General features: G+C 44.5%; 3 protein-coding genes across 3 annotated transcripts in view; 1 reads left to right on the top strand and 2 right to left on the bottom strand.

Annotated features, from left to right (window-relative positions):
• The window catches only part of LOC135919861 (asparagine synthetase domain-containing protein 1), a 45,529-nt gene extending 23,623 nt beyond the window's left edge, over positions 1 to 21,906 (bottom strand). The window contains exons 1-2 of the mRNA XM_065453842.1: positions 21,698 to 21,906; positions 4,635 to 4,835 (exon numbers count right to left, since the gene is read on the bottom strand). Of these exons, the coding sequence (XP_065309914.1) occupies positions 4,635 to 4,835; positions 21,698 to 21,766 (270 nt within the window). The 5' untranslated portion in view covers positions 21,767 to 21,906. The remainder of the gene's footprint in view (positions 1 to 4,634; positions 4,836 to 21,697) is intronic.
• Scamp (secretory carrier membrane protein) lies at positions 17,450 to 21,092 on the bottom strand. The gene has a single exon (XM_065453843.1). The coding sequence runs from the start codon at positions 20,850 to 20,852 to the stop codon at positions 19,782 to 19,784; it is 1,071 nt and encodes a 356-aa protein (XP_065309915.1). The 5' UTR covers positions 20,853 to 21,092; the 3' UTR covers positions 17,450 to 19,781.
• Positions 21,907 to 22,072: 166 nt separating the features above from the next.
• Positions 22,073 to 25,669, top strand: part of gny (ALG6 alpha-1,3-glucosyltransferase garnysstan) — a 29,717-nt gene continuing 26,120 nt past the window's right edge. The window contains exons 1-4 of the mRNA XM_065453794.1: positions 22,073 to 22,148; positions 22,298 to 22,378; positions 24,057 to 24,141; positions 24,920 to 25,009. Of these exons, the coding sequence (XP_065309866.1) occupies positions 22,139 to 22,148; positions 22,298 to 22,378; positions 24,057 to 24,141; positions 24,920 to 25,009 (266 nt within the window). The 5' untranslated portion in view covers positions 22,073 to 22,138. The remainder of the gene's footprint in view (positions 22,149 to 22,297; positions 22,379 to 24,056; positions 24,142 to 24,919; positions 25,010 to 25,669) is intronic.

Here is a 25,669-nt window from a genome sequence, read left to right as displayed (position 1 = left end):
TAATCAACTTCTCAAACATTATAATTAGATGAAAAGTGCCAATGAGAAAATTGTAAAGCCACATGAAAAACTGCCAATATAGCATTCTGTTGCTCAATACGTGCTACCTAAAAGTACTTTTCTGAGCGTGAAAGAAGCCCACCAATACACACAAAATTGCTGCGCAACTGGCCGCTCGATGCACTCTGCATTACCTTACAACGTTACCTTACCCGTTACTTTTACAACCGTTACAACATTACTTTGGTTCTGTCCAGCTACATGGCATTCACATATTTTTAAACTGTTGCTAAAGTTAAGTGTTCCATTTACAGTGTTCCATTTATCCATACAGTGTTCCATACAGTGTTCCATTTATCAGTTTTGTATCGTTTATATTGGTCTTGTATCAGTTTCGTGTTGTTGAATAAAAGCAGTCTCCTAGCCCTAGCTAACCATCTCTTTATCATTTTGTTGTTGTTTGACTTCATGTCAGAAATAGTGTCTTGTTTTAGCTGCACGGAATTTAACAAAAAGGTGAATTTTGTGAGGATATTTACAGTGTTCCATTTATCCATACAGTGTTCCATACAGTGTTCCATTTATCAGTTTTGTATCGTTTACATTGGTCTTGTATCAGTTTCGTGTTGTTGAATAAAAACAGTCTTCTAGCCCCAGCTAACCATCTCTTTATCATTTTGTTGTTGTTTGACTTCATGTCAGAAATAGTGTCTTGTTTTAGCTGCACAGAATTTTAGAAAAAGGTGAATTTTGTTAGGATATTTCCCGCTATTCTATCAGGTTATGTGTGTTTGTGACTGCTAGGAACTCAGTATCGTGTAAAATATGGCAGGTAATTCATTAGGATATCTTGAATAACTGCTTTATTAGCAATTATAGCGGAAATTCAGGAATTGAGGACCCAAAGTCACATTGGTATTAACTCAACAAAAACCTATCTAAACAAAATCGTCTTGGGTGCTAGAGCCTGCAGTACTTTGGCACTGTGGGCGGCCCACTGTGGCAGTACCGAAAGAAATATGAAAGAGTGCCCCAGCGACGTCGATATCTCTATTCTCTCCATTGAAAGTGCAAACCAACAGTAGATGAAGCTTAAGCTGGCATGGGCTTCATTGTGACCTTCTCTTTTTTTTGCATGGTGACGCCAGGAACCGACGTGAAGTGTGCTCTATTCCGTTCCCAACCTTGTGGCAGTACCGCAGTTCGGATAATCATTTTTGCCAATAGCAGCAAATAAAGCAAGGCTTTATGGATCAGAATAAAGGCAACTCGTAATTGTCACAGAATTGGCACCCATGCAGCAGAAAGCAGGTGGCGTTTTCTAATAGGGTAGGGAGATCGGCGTCACTGACACCCTATTTAATTTTAATTTGGTTTCAGGGCTGCCCACAGCCAAATTACTACACGCCGTAGTACCTACGACGATTTTTGTGAAGTTGTTTTTCGGCAACATCTGACTGTTGGCCTTCAATTTTGAAAATGATATATGGCCTCTAAAATTGCTCATTAAAACTTTATTAGAATATTTTTGTTATTTGTGAGCCATATTTTCCACGATGCCGCATCTGTATTGGATGGCAAGCCTTACAGTTTGACAGCAGATGTGCAAATGCGCTTATCACAAGTTATCAGTGCAGCATCCTGCGTGCACAAAATAAAACAGCATGTATACCTGCTACATTCGCGATCTCTGGGAACAAAAGCAGGGGAGGGGGGGGGGGGCATCCGCGGTATCCAAGGCAGCTGTGCTGGTGCTGAAACATCACGCTGAAACATCACGCTGAAACATCACCCCCCTCCCCCGGACATTTTCGATATCCTCGCCTTGCTTAATACACCGGAGGGGGGTGACAGAAGACTACAGGACCCGGGTGTCAGACGATCTAGCTGCACCACTGACTAGAAACAAAAATGGAGGCCAGAATTCAATTTTATAAATGTTGTGACAAAACCCATGACTCTTCACTATTCTCTCGTAATATGGGTCGTTGTGGCATAGCATAAGTTCTGGAAATTTACCAAGTTCCATCTTTTTGACACATACTGCCAATAAAACTAATTTGTTAGGGGTTACTGGGAACCCTAACTAAAGCAATGGCAAAAACATGTCATCACTGAACAAGTTCCAGCAGCAAATCGTTTTGCACACACAGCGTGTGATCTCAACAGCAGTCATCCTTGACTTCTTTGAAGACTTACAACTTTTGCATTTTTACAATACAATGTGGCCCCACTTTTGCAGTAAAATGCTAACTGGGTCCCAAACAGGCGCTGTCAAAATACATAATGTCAGAGCGAGCTGGGACAGGAGCTAAGATAACATTGCAACCAATCTTTGAATTTCTTCACCTTTTCCAGATTGCTTAGCGGAGGCTTAGCAATGGTAGGAATGAATTTTTTTGTATTGCAGGAGTACAATTTATTCATACCACTAAACTTGATATTTCTTTTTAGCTTCCTGTGAAGAGACTGCATTTGCACAATGCCTTGCAACATCATAACCTCTCGTTTAACCACAATATTCAACAAGGGTAGCTGCTTCATAAGGGATGAAGACAAGACGATGCTATGCTTGCATCCTTTGTCTTGTCCTTAACATGTGTGTTAAATGACGGGTGGCAATGGAGTGCAGCTTAACAGAAGATCTTGATAACAGAAGCCGAGGGTGTTGCCTGGGCTGGTAAACTTGTTTTCTTGGTCTGGTCACCAGCCTAACCGTTGCCACCTGTTGTTCAACCGGTAAGGACGGAACCTAACTAACTGATGTTTTGGAGCCTAACTGAGGCTCCAAAACATCAGGTTTTAGAAATTTCGTTTGGAGATGCAATCAACTTCATAACAGTAGCTCTACATGTTCTAGCTCTAACATATGAAGACATTCAGTAAGATGCCATAGATCAAAAGCCAGTTCACTACAGGATGTGTGAAATGGAGGACAGTAGGCCTGTGTGTAGCAAGTGGCATGCAGAATGAAGTGCATAGCTGCCAACCTGTGAACGTTACCGCAGTCTTCCGTTACTGCGCGTGTAGAAATTGATCAATTCGATCGGCAGTTTTTCTATGCATTGTTATACATTTCTGTTGGAATTCTTTTACTAGGAACCTCATGCACCCCCTGAAATGACAAATGAACTTTTGCTATTTGTCAGATCTGACAATTTTTGGGAGACTGGGTAGTCTGGAAAAATAAAATTTCGGCTGGAGGTGTCATTGAGATTAGCCGCTAGTGTTTGACCGAAACTTGACCTTCGACCAAAACTTGACTGGTTATCTGAACTCTTACATTTTGAAGACTGCCTGCTCAAGTGCCCTTATTCATTACTGTACAATGTAGCACAACGTTCCACATTACTGTACAGCACTGTACAGGACATTAACAATGCATGCAGAAGCTCCAGCACCAGTTGACTGTCCGCTAGGCCATACTTCTTGCCCAGAAGAGCTGATTGAATTGAAACAATCAAGCATGAGGAGGCTTTTGCATGCTCCCTTACGTGACAAGCATTGCTTGGTGAGCCTAAAGAATGCAATAAAAAATGAGCTAAGTGCCTGCTGCAATGAGTAAAAACAAATGCTCTCTTTATGACAAGAGCTTACCCATTTTCACATTTGTGAGGCTACTGCTTTCCTGCATAGCATGGATCTATGGCTAGTATTCATGCCAACAAATCTTCATAATAACTTTTTTTTGTGTGTGTGATCTGACTTACAGAAATTGGGATCTAGGAACCAGGATCTCATTTTGTTTATTTTAGATATATTTACTATCAGTACTTAAACTAAAACTAGCAAATTATTACTTTCATTGATGTTACTTGAGGTGCTTCTTTCAAGTTTCATGTAAGAATTTTCAAAAGTTGTCAGAGAAATTGTTACCTGCTTAACAACCATTCAAAACACAAGCTATAATTTTAGGTGTCACAGTATACGTGATGACAACTATAGGTCTCGAAATAAAATTTTAAAACATAAAGCACTGAAAATGAGCACATTTCTCGTGGTAACGAAAGAGTTAAAATTAATAAAATGTCCCACAGACGCGGCACCAACAGAAGAGGAGGGAGAGTGCACATTATTATTATTATTTTTTTTAGCTTGCCTTGAGCACATGCCTTTTGTGCGATACATACTTTGTTAACGATGGCTTACCTTTAGATGCTGTGTACAAGCAGCAGCAAACTTAGAACAACAAAGGATGACAAGCAATACATTGTTTTTATATAATAATGTCTTTTCCCCAACTTTTATGTTCCCAATTTTGCCTGTTTTGGGAGCTCGTCTGTACAAATTTGCTCGAAGCAAGTGCCACATCTAGCGCCCTTTCACCATCGAAAGACTGCTAACGGATATTCGGAGACCAACGAGTGAAACTTTTTTGTGAACAGAATTTATTTTTCATAAATCTTGATGCAACATTAACAAGATCGTTACAAGCCCAAATTCAAAAGCATTCCAGAAAATTTGGGAGAGCTGGCAGATATGGAAGTGTTACCTTGGATGAAGACCCACATTGCACTGATGACATTGATGGATGCTTTGCATTCAGGGGACCTCATGGATCCCACTGCTGCTCTCTTATTGATGTTAGCTTGCCGAAGGGCAAACTCACACAAAGAAAAAAAGAAAGGTGTTACCTTGAGGCCTCCGAAGATCTCCCCGTTCCATGCCAGCAGGTTCCCCAGCTCATCCTTCACGGGCTGCAGTGTCAGCTGGCGGCCCCTGAGCCCCAACACCGTCGCAAGGAGCGTGAACCGAGCTGCACTGGCTGCTTTCACCTCTTCCAGCTGGCATCCTTCTGGGCCCCGTCGCTTTAGCAGTGCAATTGTCTCAGTGTTCTGGAAAAAAGTAGCCACAGACAAGCTCCTGTCACTGTTCTTTTAGCCAACAAGTGAAAGTGGCAATGGCTGGGAAAAAAGGAAAGGGTTTGAGTGGTATTTTGAAGTCATGAATAGCTCGTTATCTTTATGCTCATGTTCAAACTCACGTTATACTTACATTAAACTGCCTCTGTTGAATGAGTGTTGTATGTATGAGAGACACGTCTGATACACTGTGAGGCATTCATACTTTTTAGCAGCTACCTAGACAAATCTCGATATTTTTTTCTTGTTTTATAGCCCAAATAAACAGCAAATGAATAAATCCACACAGAAAAGAAAAAATGAACAGAATAGAATCGAACATCAAAGGATGAATATCAAAGTCAATTCCCAGTAAATGTGCTGAGATATGCTGCTGGGACACTGGTTGGTTATCTCTATCGGTTAATAATGAATGAATGTGAGTTGTTTAGTGGCGCAAGGTCCAGGTATGGCCAAAGAGTGCCAAGACTGTTAGTGATTTCGCAGTAAATTATAAGTTCTGTGAAGTTGATGTGACGTGGCTGTAAAGGGGCCTAAAATATAGTCACTGTAAAGTACGTAAAATCTACATGCAATAAGATTATGGCGATGACTAATGACGAGTACTATGAGCCTTACACTGCACTGCGAAAGAATGATATTATATACAGAACATGTAAGATGCAAAAATTAGCTACAGCGTAACTGCCCCACCAGAGCTCTTGAAAACACAAGGGCCTGGAGGCATGCGCTATACAGTACAACTATCACAGCGGCATCCTCTGAAGAGAGGAAGCATTACGAATGTATTGGACTAATAACATGTAAGACATCTCTGAGAAAACCTAGGACTGCATTTGTATCAAAAAGCGGTTCTGGACCGAGAAACATTACAGGATGAAGAGGAATGTGCTGCCGGTATGCTAAGGAAAAACGTCTCCTTCTCTCAGATTGGGCTTCCCGACACTCCAGGAGGACGATCAGCCTCTTCCCGCATCTACCACAGGTAGGAGGGTCATTTGCGGTAAGTAGAAAGTTATGGGTGCCAAATGTGTGTCCCATTCTGAGACGACAGAATAGGACACCTGTTCGGCATTATTTTGTTGCAGAGGGTCAGAATCTAAACTGTGGCTTTATCACATGGAGCTTATTATTTGTTTGCGCGTCCCATATGCACTGCCAATGGTTTCACAGTTTTTTTCCATAAGAAAGGCCTCAGATCTGTGACAGGCACATCAGCGGTAGGGTTAACAGCTTTCAATGCGATTGACGTGGCCGTGTCGTCCACCAGAACATTACCCTCGATGCTCCTATGGCCAAGCACTCAGCATATAATGATATGCTGGTTAGGTTTACACAAGACAGAATAGAGTTAATTAAATACTGGATTTTTGTGTGTGTATAGAGTGAAATCAAGGCCTTCACGATGCTTAGGGAGTGTGTATATATAGCTGCTTTTTGAAGTTTTGATTTTCTTATATGCTTCACAGCAGACAGTAATGCGTAGGCCTCGGCCATAAAGATACTTGTTTCCGGATGCAGTACATCGGTTTCCAAGAAGGATGGGCCGACGGCTGCATAGGACACCCTGGCATTTGACTTCGAAGCGTCCGTGTAGAACTCTGCGCAGGAGTGCTTGTGCTGGAGTTCTAGGAAATGCATTCGGATTTTGGTCTCTGGTGCATGTTTTGTTCCTTCTAGAAAGGATATGTCACATTCTACCACCTGCCACTCCCAAGGTGGTAACAGCTTGGTTGAATGCATTAAGCGAAGCTCGAGGAGTGGGACATGCATTTCATCACTAAGCTCCCTCACACGCAGCGAGAAAGGCTGTCTTACAGAGGGATGATTACGGAAAAGTGTAGCACACGTCATATCATTAACAGTGTTAGAACACGAATGTTGATGATTGGAGTGTATTTTCAGGAAATATATGTGAGGATGACGTAAGTTCTTTGCAGATGGAGTGAGCATTCATTTGGTTCCGTGTATAAGCTTTCAATAGGGCTTGTCCTGAAAGCGCTAGTGGAAACGCAGATACCAAGATGGTGGACAGGATCTAGAATCTTTAGTGTGCTCGGAGCGGCAGAGTTATATACAACGGCACCATAGTCAAATTGTGATCGAATCAGGCTCTTATAAACATCCATCAGACACTTCCTGTTGCTACCCCATGTTGTGTAAGATAGAATTTTCAGTAAGTTCATTGTTCTTAGACATTTTTCTTTAACATATTTAATGTGTGGAATGAAAGTCGACCTACAGTCAAGTATAATACCTAGAAATTTATGTTCTTTGTTGATAGGTATTTGTTGTCCACACAGTTGAACAAAAGAATCTGGAACCAGGCCTCTCTTTCTAGTAAAAAGAACACAAGAACTTTTGTGAGGGCTGATTTTAAATCTGTTTTTGTCTGCCCACTCAAACACCTTGTTCAAGCCCTGCTGTACCTTTCTCTCACATACTGCGAAGTTACAGGATTTGAAGCTGACTTGAATGTCGTCCACGTAGACAGAATAAAATATGGCAGGCGGTAATGAAGCACGAAGCATGTTGATCTTCTCGATAAAGAGCGTACAACTAAGCACGCCTCCCTGGGGTACACCTGTTTCTTGTGTAAAAGGTCACAATAATATGTTGCCAATTTTCACGTGGAAGATACACTTTAACAAATAGCTTTCAATTATTTTCAGCATATTTCCACAGATGCCCATTCCCGACAAGTCTCTCAAGATCCCGTAATGCCATGTTGTATCATACGCCTTCTCCATATCGAGGAATATCGACATACTGTTTGTGTACAAATGCATTGCAGATATATCCTTCAATGCGCACAAGATTATCTGTTGTCGACTGCCCTTCTCTGAGGCCACACTGATAGGGATAAAAAAAAAATTATGGGGCTTTACGTGCCAAAACCACTTTCTGATTATGAGGCACGCCGTAGTGGAGGACTCCGGAAATTTTGACTACCTGGGGTTCTTTAACGTGCACCTAAATCTAAGTACACGGGTGTTTTCGCATTTCGCCCCCATCGAAATGTGGCTGCCGTGGCCGGGATTCGATCCCGCGACCTCAAGTATATTGTTGAGTTCAAGGAAATGTATGAGTCTGCGATTAACCCTTTTTTCAAAAAGCTTACACAAGCAGCTTGTAAGAGTTATCGGGCAATAACTTTCCGCCATGGATGGGTCTTTCTCCTGTTTCAAAACAGGGACTACAATCGCTTCCTTCCATGTGTGTGGAAGGTATCCAGCAGCCCAAATAGTGTTGAAGAGTGCGAGTAGTGCAACTTGTGTGTCAGTGTGTAAGTTTTTTATCATGTCATACATGACTCGGTCAGGTCTCGGTGCAGTGCTCTGGCATGAAATCAAGGTAGCTCTCAACACGTCAATATAGAGTGGCAGGTTATACGCTTCGTCGTGTTTGCATTTACGTATGAATGGCTTAAGTTCTTCTATTTCTTTGTATTTAAGGAAAGATTGAGAATAGTGTATTGAGCTCGACACATGTTCAAAGTGTTCCTCAAGGGAGTCTGCCTGGTCTTGCAAGGTATTCCCTTGGTCGTTCACCAGAGGCAACGGATGGATTTGTTGCCCTTTTAGCTTTCTTAAGCCATTCCACACGTTTGCCTCCTGCATGTATGAATTAATGCCGGAGAGGAACCTCACCCAACTTTCTCTCTTTGCCTGACGTCATGTCCGCCTCCCCTGTGATTTAATTTGTTTAAACTGAATTAGGTTTTCGGCGTTAGGCGATCTGCGCAATATGCCCCATACCTCGTTCTGTCTCTTTCGCGCCTCTCTACAGTCCTCGTTCCACCAGGGAACACGTCTTCTAAGTGAACCACCATTCGTCTGCGGGATAAACTTTTTGGCTGCATCAATAATAAAAGCAGTAAAATATGCAACAGCATCATCTATAGTAACATCATTTATAAAATCTCGTGTTTAATAAGATGATTCTTTAAAATGCTCCCAGTCTGCCGATGCTAATTCCCATCGAGGAATATGCGGAGGGTTCTCATGCAGAGTTATCAGGTTTCAAATTACAGCAAAGTGGTCACTTCCATACCAATGATTGATCACAAACCATTCTAGATGAGGCAGAAGAGAAGAACCGATTGCTAGATCTATTGCTAAATATGTGTTATGTTGGACACTGCAATACGTTGGCGCCTTCTTATTAGACAGGCAGGCACTAGAGGTCAGAAGAAAATTTTCAATAGACCTCTCGTGTCGCAGCGCGAATCTCCCCACATCGTGTTGTGGGCATTAAAATCTCCCACGAGTATGTGGGGGTCAGGAAGCTGATTAATTAGGTTATAGAAATTGGTTTTTCTCAGATGATAGTTAGGCGGTATGTATATAGAACACACAGTCACCAGTTTGTTAAAAAGGATTGCCCAAAATGACACTGCCCCAAGGGGCGTCTGGAGGGCGATCTGTTGACAAGCTACAGATTTGTCCGCAACTATTGCAACACCGTTGGAGGCGTTAGCCTCGTTGCGATCTTTACGATAAATTATGCACTGATGTAGAAAGTTTGTCTGTGTGGGTTTCAGATGTGTCCCTTGAACACACAGCAACCTTGAATTATGTTTGTGCAATAGTTCTCTAATGTCGTCCAGGTTATGTAGAAGTCCTCGTACATTCCACTGTAGCATTTGTGTTTCCATTATGATAGATGTGTTGGGCGCTGTGTGTTTAAGAGATTAAGATAAGTTTGCGGGCCCTTTGGAGACGCAGTGACGCGAGTTTTGTCTTTTCTGAAGCGATCGAGAAAGCCTCGCCGCTCCTTAGGCACTGGCAGCTCTATGAATAGTGACTGAAACGCTGGCATTTCAAACATCGCAGGGGATTGGGAACATAGGGCTGAACACAAAGCTTGATATTCCCGGCCTCAATGGACTTGGGCAGAACACTTGTGCAAAAAGTAAGTATCAGGTGTTTGGTCTTTATTTCCTTATCGTCACGCCTCATTTTAATTAGTTTAACGTCGATGACATTCTGCTCACTGAAGCCTTCCAGGAGTTCAGCTTCAGTCAGCTCCAAGACATCGTCATCTGAGACTACACCATGGGTGGTATTCATAGTACGATGGGGAGTTACAGTTACCTGGGCGTCCCCAAACGATACTAGATTGGGTAGCTTTTCCTATTGTTTCTGGTTGTGGAGCTCCAAGAGGAGTTCACCGCTTGCCTTCCTGGATGCTTTATAACTTTTACCAAAAACTTGGGTGAGAGACTTAGATACGAGGAATGGTGAGATTGTTCGCACGAGTTTGTCTGGTTGTTCGGAGTGGACTACATGGAAATGAGGAAAAGTTTCCTTTTTACAGGCAAAAAACTCGAAGACATCATTGGTGCGCCCTCTCTTCATGGAGCGATCAGGCAGTGGGGGGGGAAGGAAGTAGCCATAAGAGAGTCTAATTTCGGCAGTAACGCAAGCCACCCACTGTGGAGTCCTACAAGGGGACGCTGCAGAACTTGCGAAACACGGCCTGCAAATGCCAGCTGTACATTACCATTATAACCAAATATGAAATAACCTAGGTTGGCCATTCATGCAAGGTTAACCCTTGCTGCCTGAAAAAATTGTAAGGGAAGACAGGAGAAAACAGGAAAGATAGAAAGGAATAGAAAGACAAAGGATGGAGGGAGAGAGAGAGACAGGAAAAGGCAACTGCTGATTTCCCTCGGGTGGGTCAGTCCGATTGTGCCGTCTATGTGAAGCAGAGGCCAAAGAGGTGTGTTGCCTCCGCCAGGGGACCTTAAAGGTCCGAACACCCGGCATCGGCTCAACCCCCAGGATCCCCCTTTCCCCAGACACGGCTACACGCTGAACAGGCCAGCCCTCATGTGCTTGGGTACGTGGTGCCGCAACACACCAAACGCCTGCTGACACAGACGCCCCTAGTTAATACTATGAGGTGTATGGGTGCAGCGATGTACGGACATTGTCGGAGTGCACTCGGCCAGTAGCCTTCAGCCTCACTTTCCAACGATACAAGGAACTTGATGTATTCATTTTCCTTGCACCTATGGTTATGCTGCCAGATGTGCTGTGGCGAGCATCTCGTCAGGCATTGCCCATGTTACAAAATGATATATTTTTTATCCTGCATTCACGTGCCTGTGCTAGTGTTTCAGCACAGCATGTTGTGTTTGGCAGAGGAATGCCGTGAGTGGTGTATACCGAATGCCAGTTCTGCATTCTGTTTTGATACCTAAATGGTCTGCAAATGGCCAGGTCATCGTGTATTGATGCTGACACCGTGAGTGCAGCTGGAGTGACTATGCATTTGTTATTGCAACAAAAGCATACGATTGGTGTATTCTAACAGTACTATCTTGTGAGGCTGAAGGTTGGGAGATTACCAAGAAACGAAAAAAAGCAAAAGACTGAGGACTGTGCAATGAGCAACAGTGGGCAAGATGGCTAAGAGACACGAGCGTTGGCCGTTTATGGTCCAAATGTTATCGCTAAAGTGAGAAATTTATATTGGGCGCATCAGAATGAGAAAAGACGGGCAAAAATAGAGAAAGAATTTTCCGTGCAGTTTTTGACAACATATCAAAGGCTTTCCTTATTAATTGCCAACAAATCAGGGCATTGCAGTCAGTGTACGATTCCTCAAACTTCTAAATATACAATCATAATGGTGTGAAGTATGGCCACGAAGTATTTGAAGAATATTTTTGTGCATATGCCTTAGGGAGCAATCTCCACGGATATCACACAGAGGCCTAACCTCAGCTTGATGAGATGCATGGACATTTGCAAAATATCAGAGAGAACTACATTTAACTGCAGCACCAATTTCACAACTAATGTAATCAGCATTGCTGACACTCAGATTTCTAAGATGTCTTGGTGCTGGCTTTCCTCCAAGTAGGATACTTGATGTAAAGCATTACGACTCCTATAGGAATCATTCAAGCAGAAAGGCTTAAGAGATACAAAGAGGGCAACGTGGATTTGGGAGTAAACAGAGTAGCCCACATCCTCAATGAGATTATGAGGAAGCAGTAGAGCTGGGCAGGTCATGCAATACACAGAACAGATAACCTGTGGTCTGTTACTTAGAGGTAACAGAATGGGTGCCAAGGGAAGTGAAACGCAGTCAAGGCCAGTGCATGATTAAGTGGTGTGATATGAGATCAGAAAATTTACTGGCAAGGAATCAACTGTCGCAAGGTGGTCATAATTGGAGATTGCTGGGAGAGGCCTTTGTTCCGCAAGTAGATTCACAAGATAGGCTGGTGATGACGATGGGATGTCTGGGATGGGAACCCAGTCCACCTCGAATGAAACAAGAATAATGTTGGAGCAAATCTTCCGTTATCAATAGATCCAATACACTCAATCTTTTTCAGAATTGCATCACTGGGCACCAAGCACAGCGATTCCAGCATATTTTTGCCACAGTTTGCTGGGAGTGCAGGAAGTCTTGGTCTTAAGAGCAAAGCATGCATCATTAATGCCTGAATCTTCAAGATCGTCCCAAAACTGTGCAAATGGTTTCCCTTCAGGCCATCTTTAAACCTTGGGGACACTAAGTCAGTGGAGGCCATGTTCAGATAGTACAGTGGCTTGGGAAGTGTTGCCACCGAGGCAGAGATTCTCTCAATTGAAGTTGAAGTTTATTGATAACAGAGAAATAACAGGTACACTGCATGTAATTAAGGATGTTACAGTGACACATGACGTAAAGCATTTTTATAGCTATATTTTGTCACAACCCATCTTTTAAACATAATCTCACCTTGTCAGCTACCCAAAGGCTGTAATGCTTTGCAGACAGATGTGTTGGCTATGATGTGTATGACAACTTCTGCAAATCATCCCACACTTTACATTCAGATCTGTCCGTTGTGATTGGTCTGCAGCAATATGTCAAGTTTTCTTTATGCCGCCTTTGTTTTCCAGTGCTGTAAATATGCCTCACTTGTATGAGCAACAGTTTGACAAAAGTATCTCCTTGAAGTACAGCAGCATCGCATGAGAGCTTATTTCTTGACATGTTACCGTTATACGTTCATGTTGAAATCTGAATTTGTTGAATCCTCATAAATAAAGTGTTCAGGAGTTCTCACTGTGAATAAGCTATGCTGCACTCCGGCTTTTAATTAAAAAGTAAAGTGGTGGATGTGCGATGTCGCTGGTGTAAGATGGCAGGCATAAAAGTGCATTGTTATTATTAAGGAAATTGGAGTCCATCCTGAATACAGGGATTCTGACTTGGTTGTGGCATCTTGTCAGTTTAACAGCAAGGAACTGAGTTGAGTAAACACACTGTGGTGTGTTTTGAAAGCTATTACATTACTTTTCATTGGTTAAATGTGAAACTTTGAAAGAACCCCGTATCTGGTTGAAAAAGAACCCAATGAACATAATATGCCTACTCAATTCAATGAAGTTTCTGTGGACCTTCTGCACCTATTCATAGTGCACTGTTGAACTCTGCAGCGAGTGGGTGCAGCCTGGCACAGCACAACCTGCACCTTTTCGTTTCTGGTGCCATGCACCGCTTCTAAATCGAACGCAACCAATGTCATAAAAAACAACAAGCTACAAATGGCGCAATTACTCTATGGTTGGCAACACTGGCACGGGGCACCATGAAGTTCGCTGAATTAGTGTCTCTGTATACCTACTAACACTATGTGATTGCTGACTCGATGGCCACATAAACGTGCCGAGGTGGTGTTGCAAGTGCACCAAACAATAAAAACAGCTACTCTTCTTGTTTATTGCTTCACTTTAGTCATTTGCCTTATTGTCTTCCTAAGACAGTGCACACTGCTGTAGCATACAGCGTCATGCGACTACTATACTTTTATCATCATCATCAGACTGGTTATGCACACTGCAGGACAAAGGCCTCTCCCATACTTCTCCAACTACCCCGGTCATGTACTAATTGTGGCCATGTTGTCCCTGCAAACTTCTTAATCTCATCCGCCCACCTAACTTTCTGCCACCCCCTGTTACGCATCCCTTCCCTTGGAATCCAGTCCGTAACCCTTAATGATGACCATCGGTTATCTTCCCTCCTCATTACATGTCCTGCCCATGCACATTTCTTTTTCTTGATTTCAACTAAGATGTCATTACCTCGCCTTTGTTCTCTCGCCCAATCTGCCCTTTCCTTATCCCTTAACGTTACACCCAGCATTCTTCTTTCCATAGCTCGTTGCGTTGTCCTCAATTTAAGTAGAACCCTTTTCGTAAGCCTCCAGGTATCTGCCCCGTAGGTGAGCACTGGTAAGACACAGCTGTTATACACTTTCCTTTTGAGGGATAGTGGCAACCTGCTGTTCATGATTTGAGAATGCCTGCCAAACGCACCCCAGCCCATTCTTATTCTTCTGGTTATTTCAGTCTCATGATCCGGATCCGTGGTCACTACTCGCCCTAAGTAGATGTATTCTCTTACCACTTCCAGTGCCTCGCTACCTATCGTAACTGCTGTTCTCTTCCGGGACTGTTAAACATTACTTTAGTTTTCTGCAGATTAATTTTTAGACCTACCCTTCTGCTTTGCCTCTCCAGGTCAGTGAGCATGCATTGCAATTGGTCCCTTGAGTTACTAAGCAAGGCACCATCATCAGCGAATCGCAAGTTCCTAAGGTATTCTCCATTAACTTTTATCCCCAATTCTTCCCAACCCAGGTCTCTGAATACTTCCTGTAAACATGCTGTGAATAGCATTGGAGAGATCGTATCTCCCTGCCTGACGCCTTTCTTTATTGGGATTTTGTTGCTTGCTTTATGGAGGACAACGGTGGCTGTGGAGCCGCCATAGATTCTTTCAGTATATTTACATACGGCTCGTCTACACCCTGGTTCCGTAATGCCTCCATGACTGCTGAGGTTTCGACTGAAGTAAACGCTTTCTCGTAATGAATGAAAGCTATATATAAGGGTTGGTTATATTCCCCACATTTCTCTATCACCTGATTGATAGTGTGAATATGGTGTGTATTTGAGTATGCTTTACGAAATCCTGCCTGGTCCTTTGGTTGACAGAAGTCTAAGGTGTTACTCATTCTATATGCGATTACCTTAGTAAATACTTTGTAGGCAACGGACAGTAAGCTGATCGGTCTATAATTTTTCAAGTCTTTGGCGTCCCCTTTCTTATGGGTTAGGATTATGTTAGCGTTCTTCCAAGATTCCGGTGCGCTCGAAGTCATGAGGCATTGCGTATACAGGGTGGCCAGTTTTTCTAGAACAATCTGCCCACCATTCTTCAACAAATCTGCTGTTACCTGATTCTCCCCAGCTGCCTTCCCCCTTTCATAGCTTCCAAGGCTTTCTTTACTTCTTCCGGCGTTACCTGTGGGATTTCGAATCTCTCTAGACTATTGTCTCTTCCATCATCATCGTGGGTGCCACTGGTACTGTATAAATCTCTATAGAACTCCTCAGCCACTTCAACTATCTTATCCATATCAGTTATGATATCGCCGGCTTTGTCTCCTAAAGCATACATCTGATTCTTGCCTATTCCTAGTTTCTTCTTTACTGCTTTTAGGCTTCCTCCGTTCCCAAGAGCATGTTCAATTCTATCCATATACCTCTATATGTCAGCTGTCTTATGCTTGATTACCTTGGAAAGTTCTGCCAGTTCTATTCTAGCTGTAGGGTTAGAGGCTTTCATACATTGGCGTTTCTTGATCCGATTTTTCGTCTCCTGCGATAGCTTACTGGCATCCTGTCTAACGGAGTTACCACCGACTTCTATTGCACACTCCTTAATGATGTCCATAAGATTATCGTTCATATCTTCAACACTAAGGTCCTCTTCCCGAGTTAAAGCCGAATACCTGTTCTGTAGCTTGATCCGGAACTCCTCTAGTTTCCCTCTTACCGCTAAATCATTGATTGGCTTCTTGTGTACCAGTTTCTTCCGTTCCCTCCTCAAGTATAGGCTAATTCGAGTTCTTACCATACTATGGTCACTGTAGCGTACCTTGCCGAGCACTTCTACATCTTGTATGATGCCAGGATTCGCGCAGAGTATGAAGTCGATTTCATTTCTAGTCTCGCCATTCGGGCTCCTCCATGTCCACTTTCGACTAACCCGCTTGCGGAAAAAGGTATTCATTATCCGCATATTATTCTGTTCTGCAAACTCTACTAATAATTCTCCTCTGCTATTCCTACAGATTATGCCATATTCCCTGACTGACTTGTCTCTAGCCTGCTTCTTGCCTACCCTGGCATTGAAGTCGCCCGTCAGTATAGTGTATTTTGTTAGTGTACTTTGACGAGCAGGCCCACATCTTGTATGATGCCAGGGTTGGCACAGAGTATAAAGTCTATTTCATTTCTAGTCTCACCATTCGGGCTCCTCAAATCAGGGTCATGCGCATACATCACCAAGGCAAAAGCCACCGAAAAGTCATTTGATGAGGGCAAGATTGCCAATGTGACAAGAGCCACCTGTGTGTCCTCAAAGAACCACAAAAGGACCTCGCCCATCGTGCACCATTGATCCTTCCATGAAGATCTCATATAATTGGGGTTGTGCATTGGGCAACCACAGGCAGACAATACAGGACTTTTTTCACTTTGCATGACATCGCCCATAGGTTTCACTGCACTGTAGCACTCGCAGGAGTCGTGGGTCAGCAAAATAATTGGATACTCACTTGTGCTCACGAACACTCACTCGTGTTCATAGCTGCTTCCACTCATATTTATTGGCCCCTACTCATGGTCATAGTCGCATTAACTTCCATTTACCCAGACTCACCAACTCCAAGCATTCATGTCCATTCACTCGTACCCCACTGCCACTCATATATTCACATCATATCTGTATCTCCATATCTGTACCTATGTATCTCATCATATTCACGTCAAATCAAAATCGGCCACTTGCCTCCATTCATACTTGCACCCTATCTGAAGCCAGCGAAATGAGTCTGGAGGAAGGAGGAGTTGGTGAACTCGTGAGTATGCCGACTTATGGTGAGAGTATGCGACAAGGAGGAGAGAGTGGTTGCGAGGAGGGTAGCAAAGATCAGCAAGAAAGCATGGCAACCACACAGAAATTAATCAAATGCCTGCAGTTGCCATTATGACACCATTTAGAAAAATTATTGCAGCTCACTGTAGACTGGTGCACAGCAGTTACTGTATAAAAAATTTGAGCTCAGAGGTGGTTTAGGGTTATTGCAGCTCACTGTAGACTGGTGCACAGCAGTTAATGTATAAAAAATTTGAGCTCAGAGGTGGTTTAGTGTCACTTTAAGGCCCGTTTTTATGTGCCATGTCTTGGGCCAATGTGCCACAAACATGACTGTTCTATTTCTTCTAGCTCACTAAAAGAACACATTTGTTTCAAAGTTCAAAGGACTGCTGAACTTCAGCTGCTGCAGCAGGCCTAACATAGCACAATAAGTGCACATCCTACGCAACAACTTGACAGACAAATGTTTCTTCCTTCGAGCTTTATTAGAACACGAACATTGTGGCAAGAAGTATATATATATATATATATTTATATCCACCAAGCTACCATCTTGAGGGAAGTATCTTATCAAGACATGTGCCACTGTCCAGCATGTAAAAGAAAAAACAAAGCTAAGAGGATTGCTCGTACCCTTCCACGCTTTATTTTTGATCATATGCGCAAATTTCCCAAACTATGTACACACACAGATATAATCGAAATTGCAATGCAGGAGGGGGCATGTCCAACCACCAACCTTTCACAGCGCCCTATTACGGAGCCGATTCACAACTCCCCCTGCTTAAAAAGGAGCGCATATTTATCAAGCCATGCTAGCAATCAAAGAAAGCAGTGCTTTTGCTGGTTAAAAAAACAGAAACAGTCATAATCTAAGGAGGGCGACACTCTGCGTAAATGTGTAACATTTTGCTTTTCAAAGATCTGCAATTAAAGTGGCCAATGTTTCAACACAAGTACACACACATTCATGCACTAAGCCCTGCAAGTAGTGGTAAGTACACTCTGGCAAAAAACTGAAGCAACCACATGGAATCATGCTTTAGTCACCCCTATGATGACACTATGCACACAAATCTTCTCCCAGCCACTGATATGAAACAAAGTGGTGGCAAATTTCCAGATGAACAGAAAATCGGAGATCACACAGTTAGCGATGCACAAATAAATCTTAACTTTCAGACACACGCATCAAACATGCAACAGCACGCCGAATACGAAAACGTGCACACAATTCCATACATTTAGAATGGAACAAGCAAGTGATAAGCACTTGTCAACATGACTATCACATGCAATGTACCAACAAGAACTTTGCCTGGCAAAGAACTGTGTCTGTCACCCAAGCCCACTCATTCCAGGCTTGTCTGTTTGCTTAAGACAAAGCAGAGACAAGACACTTTAAATTCATTCTCTTAAAGTGCATCTATTTTTGATGGTGCAGTAAAATGCACAGGTTATTCAGTCTCTAGCAGCAGAAACTAGGACTAACTGAACAGGAAATAAAAGTTTTATCGCCAAAGGCCAACAGACTTATTACTCATCTATGTACTCATGATAAGGAACTCCAGAAGGCGTAGGAATCCTTCTGCAGACAAGGATGGGTATTTGGAGGGTGGCCAACATTTCCCACAGCCCACTTTACATGTCAGCGTTTTTTCAAGAAAGACTAGTCACTTTATTTCAGCAGCCACCAACTTCATTTCCTTTCGTAGCACGCTCCTCAATTTGAGTGTCCACAAAAACCATAACACTCGCTTCGCACCACACTTGGGATAAATTCAAAGCATTCATTCCAGTCAAAATACCGATTAAGTGTCTCGGCAGGCTTTCCCAAACAAACGGTATGCCAGGAAACTAACAGTTGCAGTGTGTGTGTGTGTAATTTTCGCCCACAAAGGGTCTCGGGCGCATAGCCTCATTTCGTATGTTTCAGCACTGCTTACACTCAACAGGATTGGACAGAGCTCATCCGCGAGCTTCAAAACTTCACCACAGTAGTTACGAGAGCAATGCAGTCTGCCGTCGCAGCACAACAAGCACAAGAACTCTTGCAACGACGTGTTGCATTATAAAGCAACTGCGATGTGAATTGGTATTACTCATCCAAAGCAAGTCTCAACCTTTCACGCTCTCAAAAGTCAGCACCCACTGTTTCAACATGGAACCAGACACAGCTCCGGCTCGTACAACGAACAAGCGGCACATGCTCGCGACACCTGCCTTCTTATGCACACACCCTCAAGTTGCCAGAGAAAGATTATTTCACCAGCATTACCCGCTCATGCTCGAACAAAAAAAAAAAAGGAAGCTAAGTGCAGTCACATCTCCAGCTTTGCACAAAGAGGCCAGTGAACACACCACACCACCCAAACGCAAGAAGACTCCACACGCCTATCTCTTGATTGCGGTTCTGCTACGAAAGCGGCTTGCACGGCCACCTTGCAGGATAAAGGCAAAACAATCTTGACCCTCGTGTGACAAGCATCTACTTCTAAAATCGTGCATCCAGACCATGAGGGAATAAAAAGCAGCGAAACCTTTCTCATTTTCACCCGTCTTTCCCACCACAGGGCACAGGGGAAAAAAAAAAGTGTGTCGAACGCAGGCGTTTGAAGTCTGCTCCAGGCCAAAGGAGATTTGGGGGGAGGGTGGGGTGAAGACAGCATGTGGGACAGTAGGAGTGTCTAATCAAAACAGCGCTGTATGTTTATTTTCGGGAAACGGACGCACGACGACAACACGGGGCTTGAACAACACAAAGGGACAACTTTTTTTGCTTTGTTTTTTACTGACGCCGCCTCCTCAACTGTCCGGTAAAAAGATAGGCGGCAGCAACCTTCTCCTGCGGGCCGCAGCGACCACGCACGGAAGGGGAAAGAAAAAAGGGGGTAAAATCGCGCAGGGAGCCACGAAGTGCGACCTAGTGCGGAAAGACAGACTCGGGGTCCTCCCTCAGTACCGGCTGCCGAGGTTCTGCTGGACGGCCGTGCGCGCCGCCTCGGCCGCCACGTTAGCGGCGGCGCCCTGGACGTGCTCGTTGCGCAGCACGCCGGCGGTGAACTCCTGCTGCGCCTTGGCGAACGAGGCGCCCGTCGAGCGGTAGAGGCGGTGGACGCGCAGCAGCATGATGCCCGACCAGGCCGCGTTCACCGCGTGGCCCGCCGCCACGATGGTGAGGAAGATGCCGAGCGCGATGGACTTGCTGAACGCGTCGATGGCGACCACGAAGCCCGAGGCGCCCGTGGTGCCGATGCCGACGGCGTAGATGACCGACACGATGAGCTGGACGAAGAAGACGAAGAAGAAGACCATGAAGTTGAAGGAGGAGTCGGAGCGGAACGCCTTGTACAGCGGCCGGAACCAGCAGAGGAACGAGAGCGGCGCGAAGAGGACCAGGTAGAGGATGGAGAAGCCGAAGTGCGCGGCGCCGCCCTCCACGACGAGGATGGCCAGGCCGCCCAGGAAGTTGAGCACCAGCACGAGCACGTAGAAGATCCACAAGTAGTAGATGGTGCGCACGATCTTCTGGAACTCGAGCGGAATGTCCACGCCGATGTCCTGGTAGAAGCAGGGCGCCACGCAGCACTTGTCGGGCAGCGGGGGCCAGTTGTTGGCGCGCGCGTTGAACTGCGCCCCGCGCAGGGCCTCCTCGCGGGCCTGCAGCTCGGCCGCCTTCTTCTCGAGCTCCTCCTGGCGCTTCTGGAGCTCGGCCGTGGAGATCGTGGTCGACTGGCCGCCGCCCGCCGTGTAGGCCGGAGGCGGTTCCGTGACGGCCTGCATAACGGCCGGCTGGACGACGGCCGCCGACGCCGCTGGCGTCGTGACCGTCGAAGGCCTGCTGTACTGGGGCGGACTCGCGGTCGGCGGTCGCGGCTGCGCCGGTTCCGCGAACGGGTTGTAGTCCTCTAGGCCTAACCCCGACTGCGCCTGCTGGCTGCGGCTTGTCACTTGCGTGACGGCCGGGTCGGCGAACGGGCTCGGTGCGTGCGGGTCCGCGAACGGATTGGAGTCCAGGCCCGACATGGTGGAGCTGGCGGTGGGCGCCTAGGCTAGTCGCACCGCTCGTGATGTGGACGAGCCGGTGTTTGTTTTGCTTCTGTGTTCGTCCCGCTTTAAGCCGACAACTTGCCGAATGGTGGTGGGAGTTCCAACACGACCCAGACCATCTCGCGTAACCTCGCAACAACTGCGCCAAGAAGTGACGACGAGAGATACTCTCGAGGCCAGTCGAAAGGGCGACAGGAAACGCCACGAGCGCCACCGCTCCTGCTGCCGGAAGTGACGCTCACTTCGCCGGATGTCCCGTATGCGCGTGCGCGAGTCGGTGGCCGCCGCTTCGCAGACGACTTTCTTCTTCATGAACGTAAAACGACGGCGTTTATGTCATTAAACCAATACGCAGTCACATCACTGTATCAACTAGACAATAAAACTTATTTTGCTGAATATTTCTTTTTCGAAGCACGACATATCGTCTCCAAAAGCTCGCACACATTACAATGAATGTTTGCACCCACTGCTCTGAATGAGAGATGTGCAAATTCTTTCCAGTGCACAAAATAACGAGAACGTATAGATGCTTGAGGAATACAGAAAAATGACAATTCCCGCAATGTCTTGGTGCACAAGATATACGGGAAAAATAGGCACGAAGGGCCACTTCGGCGGCGCACAGCGTTAATTCTTTCGACCTGCTCACTACTAGCGATCGCTTTAACGAGCGAAGTTTATACCGAGTCGCATTTTAAATGCTGAATGCGTGTGAGTGGTACGATCAAAGGTCTGAACGAGCTACATGTTTAGAAAATCAGACTAAAATAATTTTCCGCGCCCAGCGATCTCGGCAGCGCAATTCGTCTTCCACTCACCAGGAAAGGCACGCAGTCTTTCGACGGGCTGGTTCCACACAGTCTGACGCACAGCCCGATCCCGCACATGCTTACGGTGACGTTTCAGCAAAATTATCGACGATAGATGCACAATTTATAAACAAACTTTGTAAAATGCGCCGGACGACATTTCTTTCCGACGCATGGCTGGCAGACGTACGCCGGGCGCAAAAAAACTTGATGCAGAACGACACACCAAATCAAAGAAATCAGAGAATATTTCCATCTTCCTCTCTAAAGCTCGACCAATTTTGCCGGTTTTACAACAAATGTTTTTTTAATGAATAGTTGCTATGGTAAATATCTTTAACGAGTATAAGTTTCTAGTTTGTTTGAATTTAAATTAGACCCGCGTTTTGCGTCTCACCTTTTAGACCTGTGTTTACGTCGTCTTGGCCGCGTGGTTGACCGTGTGGCACGATGATTGCCGGTAAGTAGCGTTGTTTCCGAAAGTGACTTGACGTGAGAAAATGTCGCTAAATACGAAATCAAGCCGCTCTTGGACAGATTGATTTCCACAAGCGGCATGGCCTCAGCGCAGTTGAAGACGTTCATTAACCGCAGATCTCATTTTCCCAGGGGATATCGACGACGTTTGCTATTTCGGAGTCCTGACAGCGCTGTTGCTTCGCTCGGCGACTTCGTTATGGCCTTACTCGGGTATGGACGCGTCACTTTTATAAAACTTGTCATCACGCAATGTCCTGAGATCCCAAGTCCATCCCCATGTGCATACTCATAAAGATTCCTGGTTAATATTAAACGAAAAGTGAAAAAAAAAAAGCAAACCCAGCTCTAACTTGAATTTAGTCAGAGGCGCGCGCCGCACTATCAATGATTCCTTGATGCCATCTGTTTCTCTTTTTTATGTAAGTAGGTAAACCTGTGGTAATAAATGTTAGCGCAAGACCGCTCATCATCACTGACGATGAAAAACTTCTGTGAAGTGAACTTCTAGTGCAATGTCCGATTGTGCAACTGCTGTGCAAAATGAACGATCAACACAACGAAGTGCGATGCGGTTAGCGTTACGAATGCGTTTAGGCGGACGAAATTTTTATTGCGATAGCAATCATATGGACATTCCAAGTGAACTTCTGCCGTAGTCGTCGCCCTGGGCTTCCGCATATATTTAGGTATATGTGTGCTATGTGCGTTATATGTGGGTTATGTTGCCACAATATTTTATTAATAAAGTTTCTCGTACCAGGTGTTACATTCTTGGCAAAATTATCTCCAGAATTTTGCGAATGGCAGCTCACAAACAATTGTCATGAAACAAAACATCGCCAGCGCATATGCCTTTTATCTTAAATATTCTCAGACTTAAATATTAAAAGTGCGAAACAATAAGAGCTCAAATCTGAAAATGTAATTTTATTGGCGCGGCTGTGCACTACCTCAGGGATCGGCCCAGGAAAGAGGTTTGATATACCTGACACGAAAAAGTGTTAGTAAAGTTGCTTAGATACACATTGGCTTTAATTAATAAACTTACAGGAAAGTGTTCGATGGCAGGATTCAAACAGAGGACCCCTAACACAACAGCTCGTTTTTACTTAGTCAGCTTACGTTAACTTTGACTCGTACTGCCACTACAGCTACGATTCTTAAACCTTGTGTGATATTCTAAGATGTTACTAGCACATTCATTGCTTTGTCCTCGTGGCGAAAACTGTGAGATTTCTTTTTACCTGAAAAAACTACAGAGATGGTCACATTGCCCACGTACGTAGAAGTACACACATGCCGTGCGCCCGTACCCATGACATCTGACCAAACCTTTTTTTTCTAAGGTCAAGCTTTATTTGCCTAGATACCCAGGGTTTGGCCTGGATGCACAGTCAGTTTGTCGCTGAGTAAACAATCCAATCTCGGAGATTATTAAAACCTGCATTGGGTGAGCGTGTGGCATTTGCAGCTGCATCATATGGGCCTGAAGTGCATTCTTAAAACTGAGAAGAAGCGTTCTGCTCTCAGGCATGTATTCGCTATGTGGCAGACCGCAGTGCTAAAGATGAACAGTTATGTGTGTGTTACGGAGAAACCAAGCAACACAAAACTTATGTGACTGGAGAAGAAAGCCACCAGTTACTCGCACGTAATTAGAAGTAAAAGAAAAGTGAAACATTTCAAGAAAGCTTCACTTAACATTGATTCCAACAAGTGCGCTGTATCTGCCGCACTTTTTCCGATTTACCAGGAGCTGCTTTGCAAATAACCAACCATAGAAGGTATGTAGATTAGCTTCAATCGGAGGGGTCTCGGGAGGCCTAACTGCTGACATTGACTGCTCGCTGTTAGTCTCTTCAAGCGATGACTTCAACACGATTCGCAGGTGCTGGGAAGCCACCTATGTTTGGAGATTACGAGGCTCAGAGGCATTGGCAAGAAGTCACCGTGAATCTCCCGGTGACAAAATGGTAATGGCATTTGTTAGCATTTCTCTTGTCTTATATCTCACACTTACCCTTCTGGCTAATTGAACAAATACTGACACACGTTCGAAGTTGGAAAAAATTTACTGCAAGCTTCTTGCACATAAGAGGATGCCACTTAGAGACTATGAACTATGGGAAATACATGCAATGTATATTAAATTGATAATGAAGTTGGTCTCAAAATTGACTTGGTGTCATTAATGTTAGATAATTAGGATTGTAAACAGGGTCAAGTTGGTGACAACCTGCACTCGTCCCTGTTGGAAGTGGTGCTGTTGCAGTATGGATGTCATGACATAGAGCACGAAAGTGGTTCGTAGATGAGATTGGTGTATTTCTAGCGTTTAGGGGTTTTGATATACATTTACTGCAAGAAAATGAGAAGTCAAATATGTCACGTCACTATGCGCCTTTAACACGAGTTGATGATCTTCATAATTTCTCTACGTTTACCTGCCACTGGAGGCAGAGGCTATGGCATTGCCCTGCCAAGCGTGAGGTTGCAGGTTTGATTCCTGACCATGCTGGCCACATTCCTTTAGAGGCAGAATTAAAGAATGTTCATGTGCCATAGAATCCGAAGTGGTCAAAAATAATCCAGAGGTCTCCTCTGCGACATCCCTTGTAATCGAGTTTTGCAGTTACGCAACGCTAAACCTCACAAAACCTCACAATTTAAGTTTTGTGCGTTGGCATAATCTGTTTGCCATGCATGACTTTTTTTTGTGCTGCCAAGTGACAGCATCTTCCTATTGTACAGGTATGAGAACTCAACAGACAATGATCTCCTCTACTGGGGCCTGGACTACCCGCCTCTGACGGCCTACCATAGCTGGTTATGTGGCAAAGTGTAAGAAATACTTCATTTGCTATGTTGCGATCACTGCCGTAAATTTTAGTAATGTTGCGCTTGTTGAAATACAACACAGTACATGAAAAAAATGTTGAGTGAAATTCAACAAAATGCATGCCATTGCGAGGAAAATGCAATCAAATGCTACAGAGGCTTCGATGGAGTGTCAGGGTTGGAAAACCTGCAGGCATAGGATGGTTTTAGTCGACTCGGGACAAAGGTATTTGGTACCTGGGAGAGACCTTCATTGATGTTTGTGATTAACAGTGTTGGTAATTCTAATGTCACAAAAACGTCTTTGCATATGTGTGCAAATCTGAGCAACTCGCAAATAAAAGGCAGCAAAGCTGTATAAGAAAGTTCTCTGACTCGTCAAAAGCCGTGGGGGTTCTGGTTTGCTGCTGCTCAAAATCTACTTTGCATTTGTGTCACCACATCTGGCACATTTCCTTTGCTATGCTAGAGTCTTTTCAAATGATTCACTATATATGAGCTTAGTACTTCTGTACTCTCTGCTATATCCGGTGCACATTCCGACGGCCTTGGTCATGTGGCAGCTTCGGGTCTGCAATGCAGGCTGCGTCACTAGCTATTCTTAAAGGTGCCCTGAAACACTTTTTCAACTAATAACAGAATGACATCGCTAATAAATTACGA

Source organism: Dermacentor albipictus, chromosome 9 (assembly GCF_038994185.2).
Source record: "Dermacentor albipictus isolate Rhodes 1998 colony chromosome 9, USDA_Dalb.pri_finalv2, whole genome shotgun sequence".
Taxonomy (NCBI): Eukaryota; Metazoa; Arthropoda; class Arachnida; order Ixodida; family Ixodidae; genus Dermacentor; species Dermacentor albipictus.
This window is presented reverse-complemented; position numbering and strand designations above follow the sequence as displayed.

Bases quoted from the DNA above. Each gene is read 5' to 3' on its own strand.
- Scamp (XM_065453843.1), bottom strand. From the start codon at position 20,852: ATGTCGGGCCTGGACTCCAATCCGTTCGCGGACCCGCACGCACCGAGC.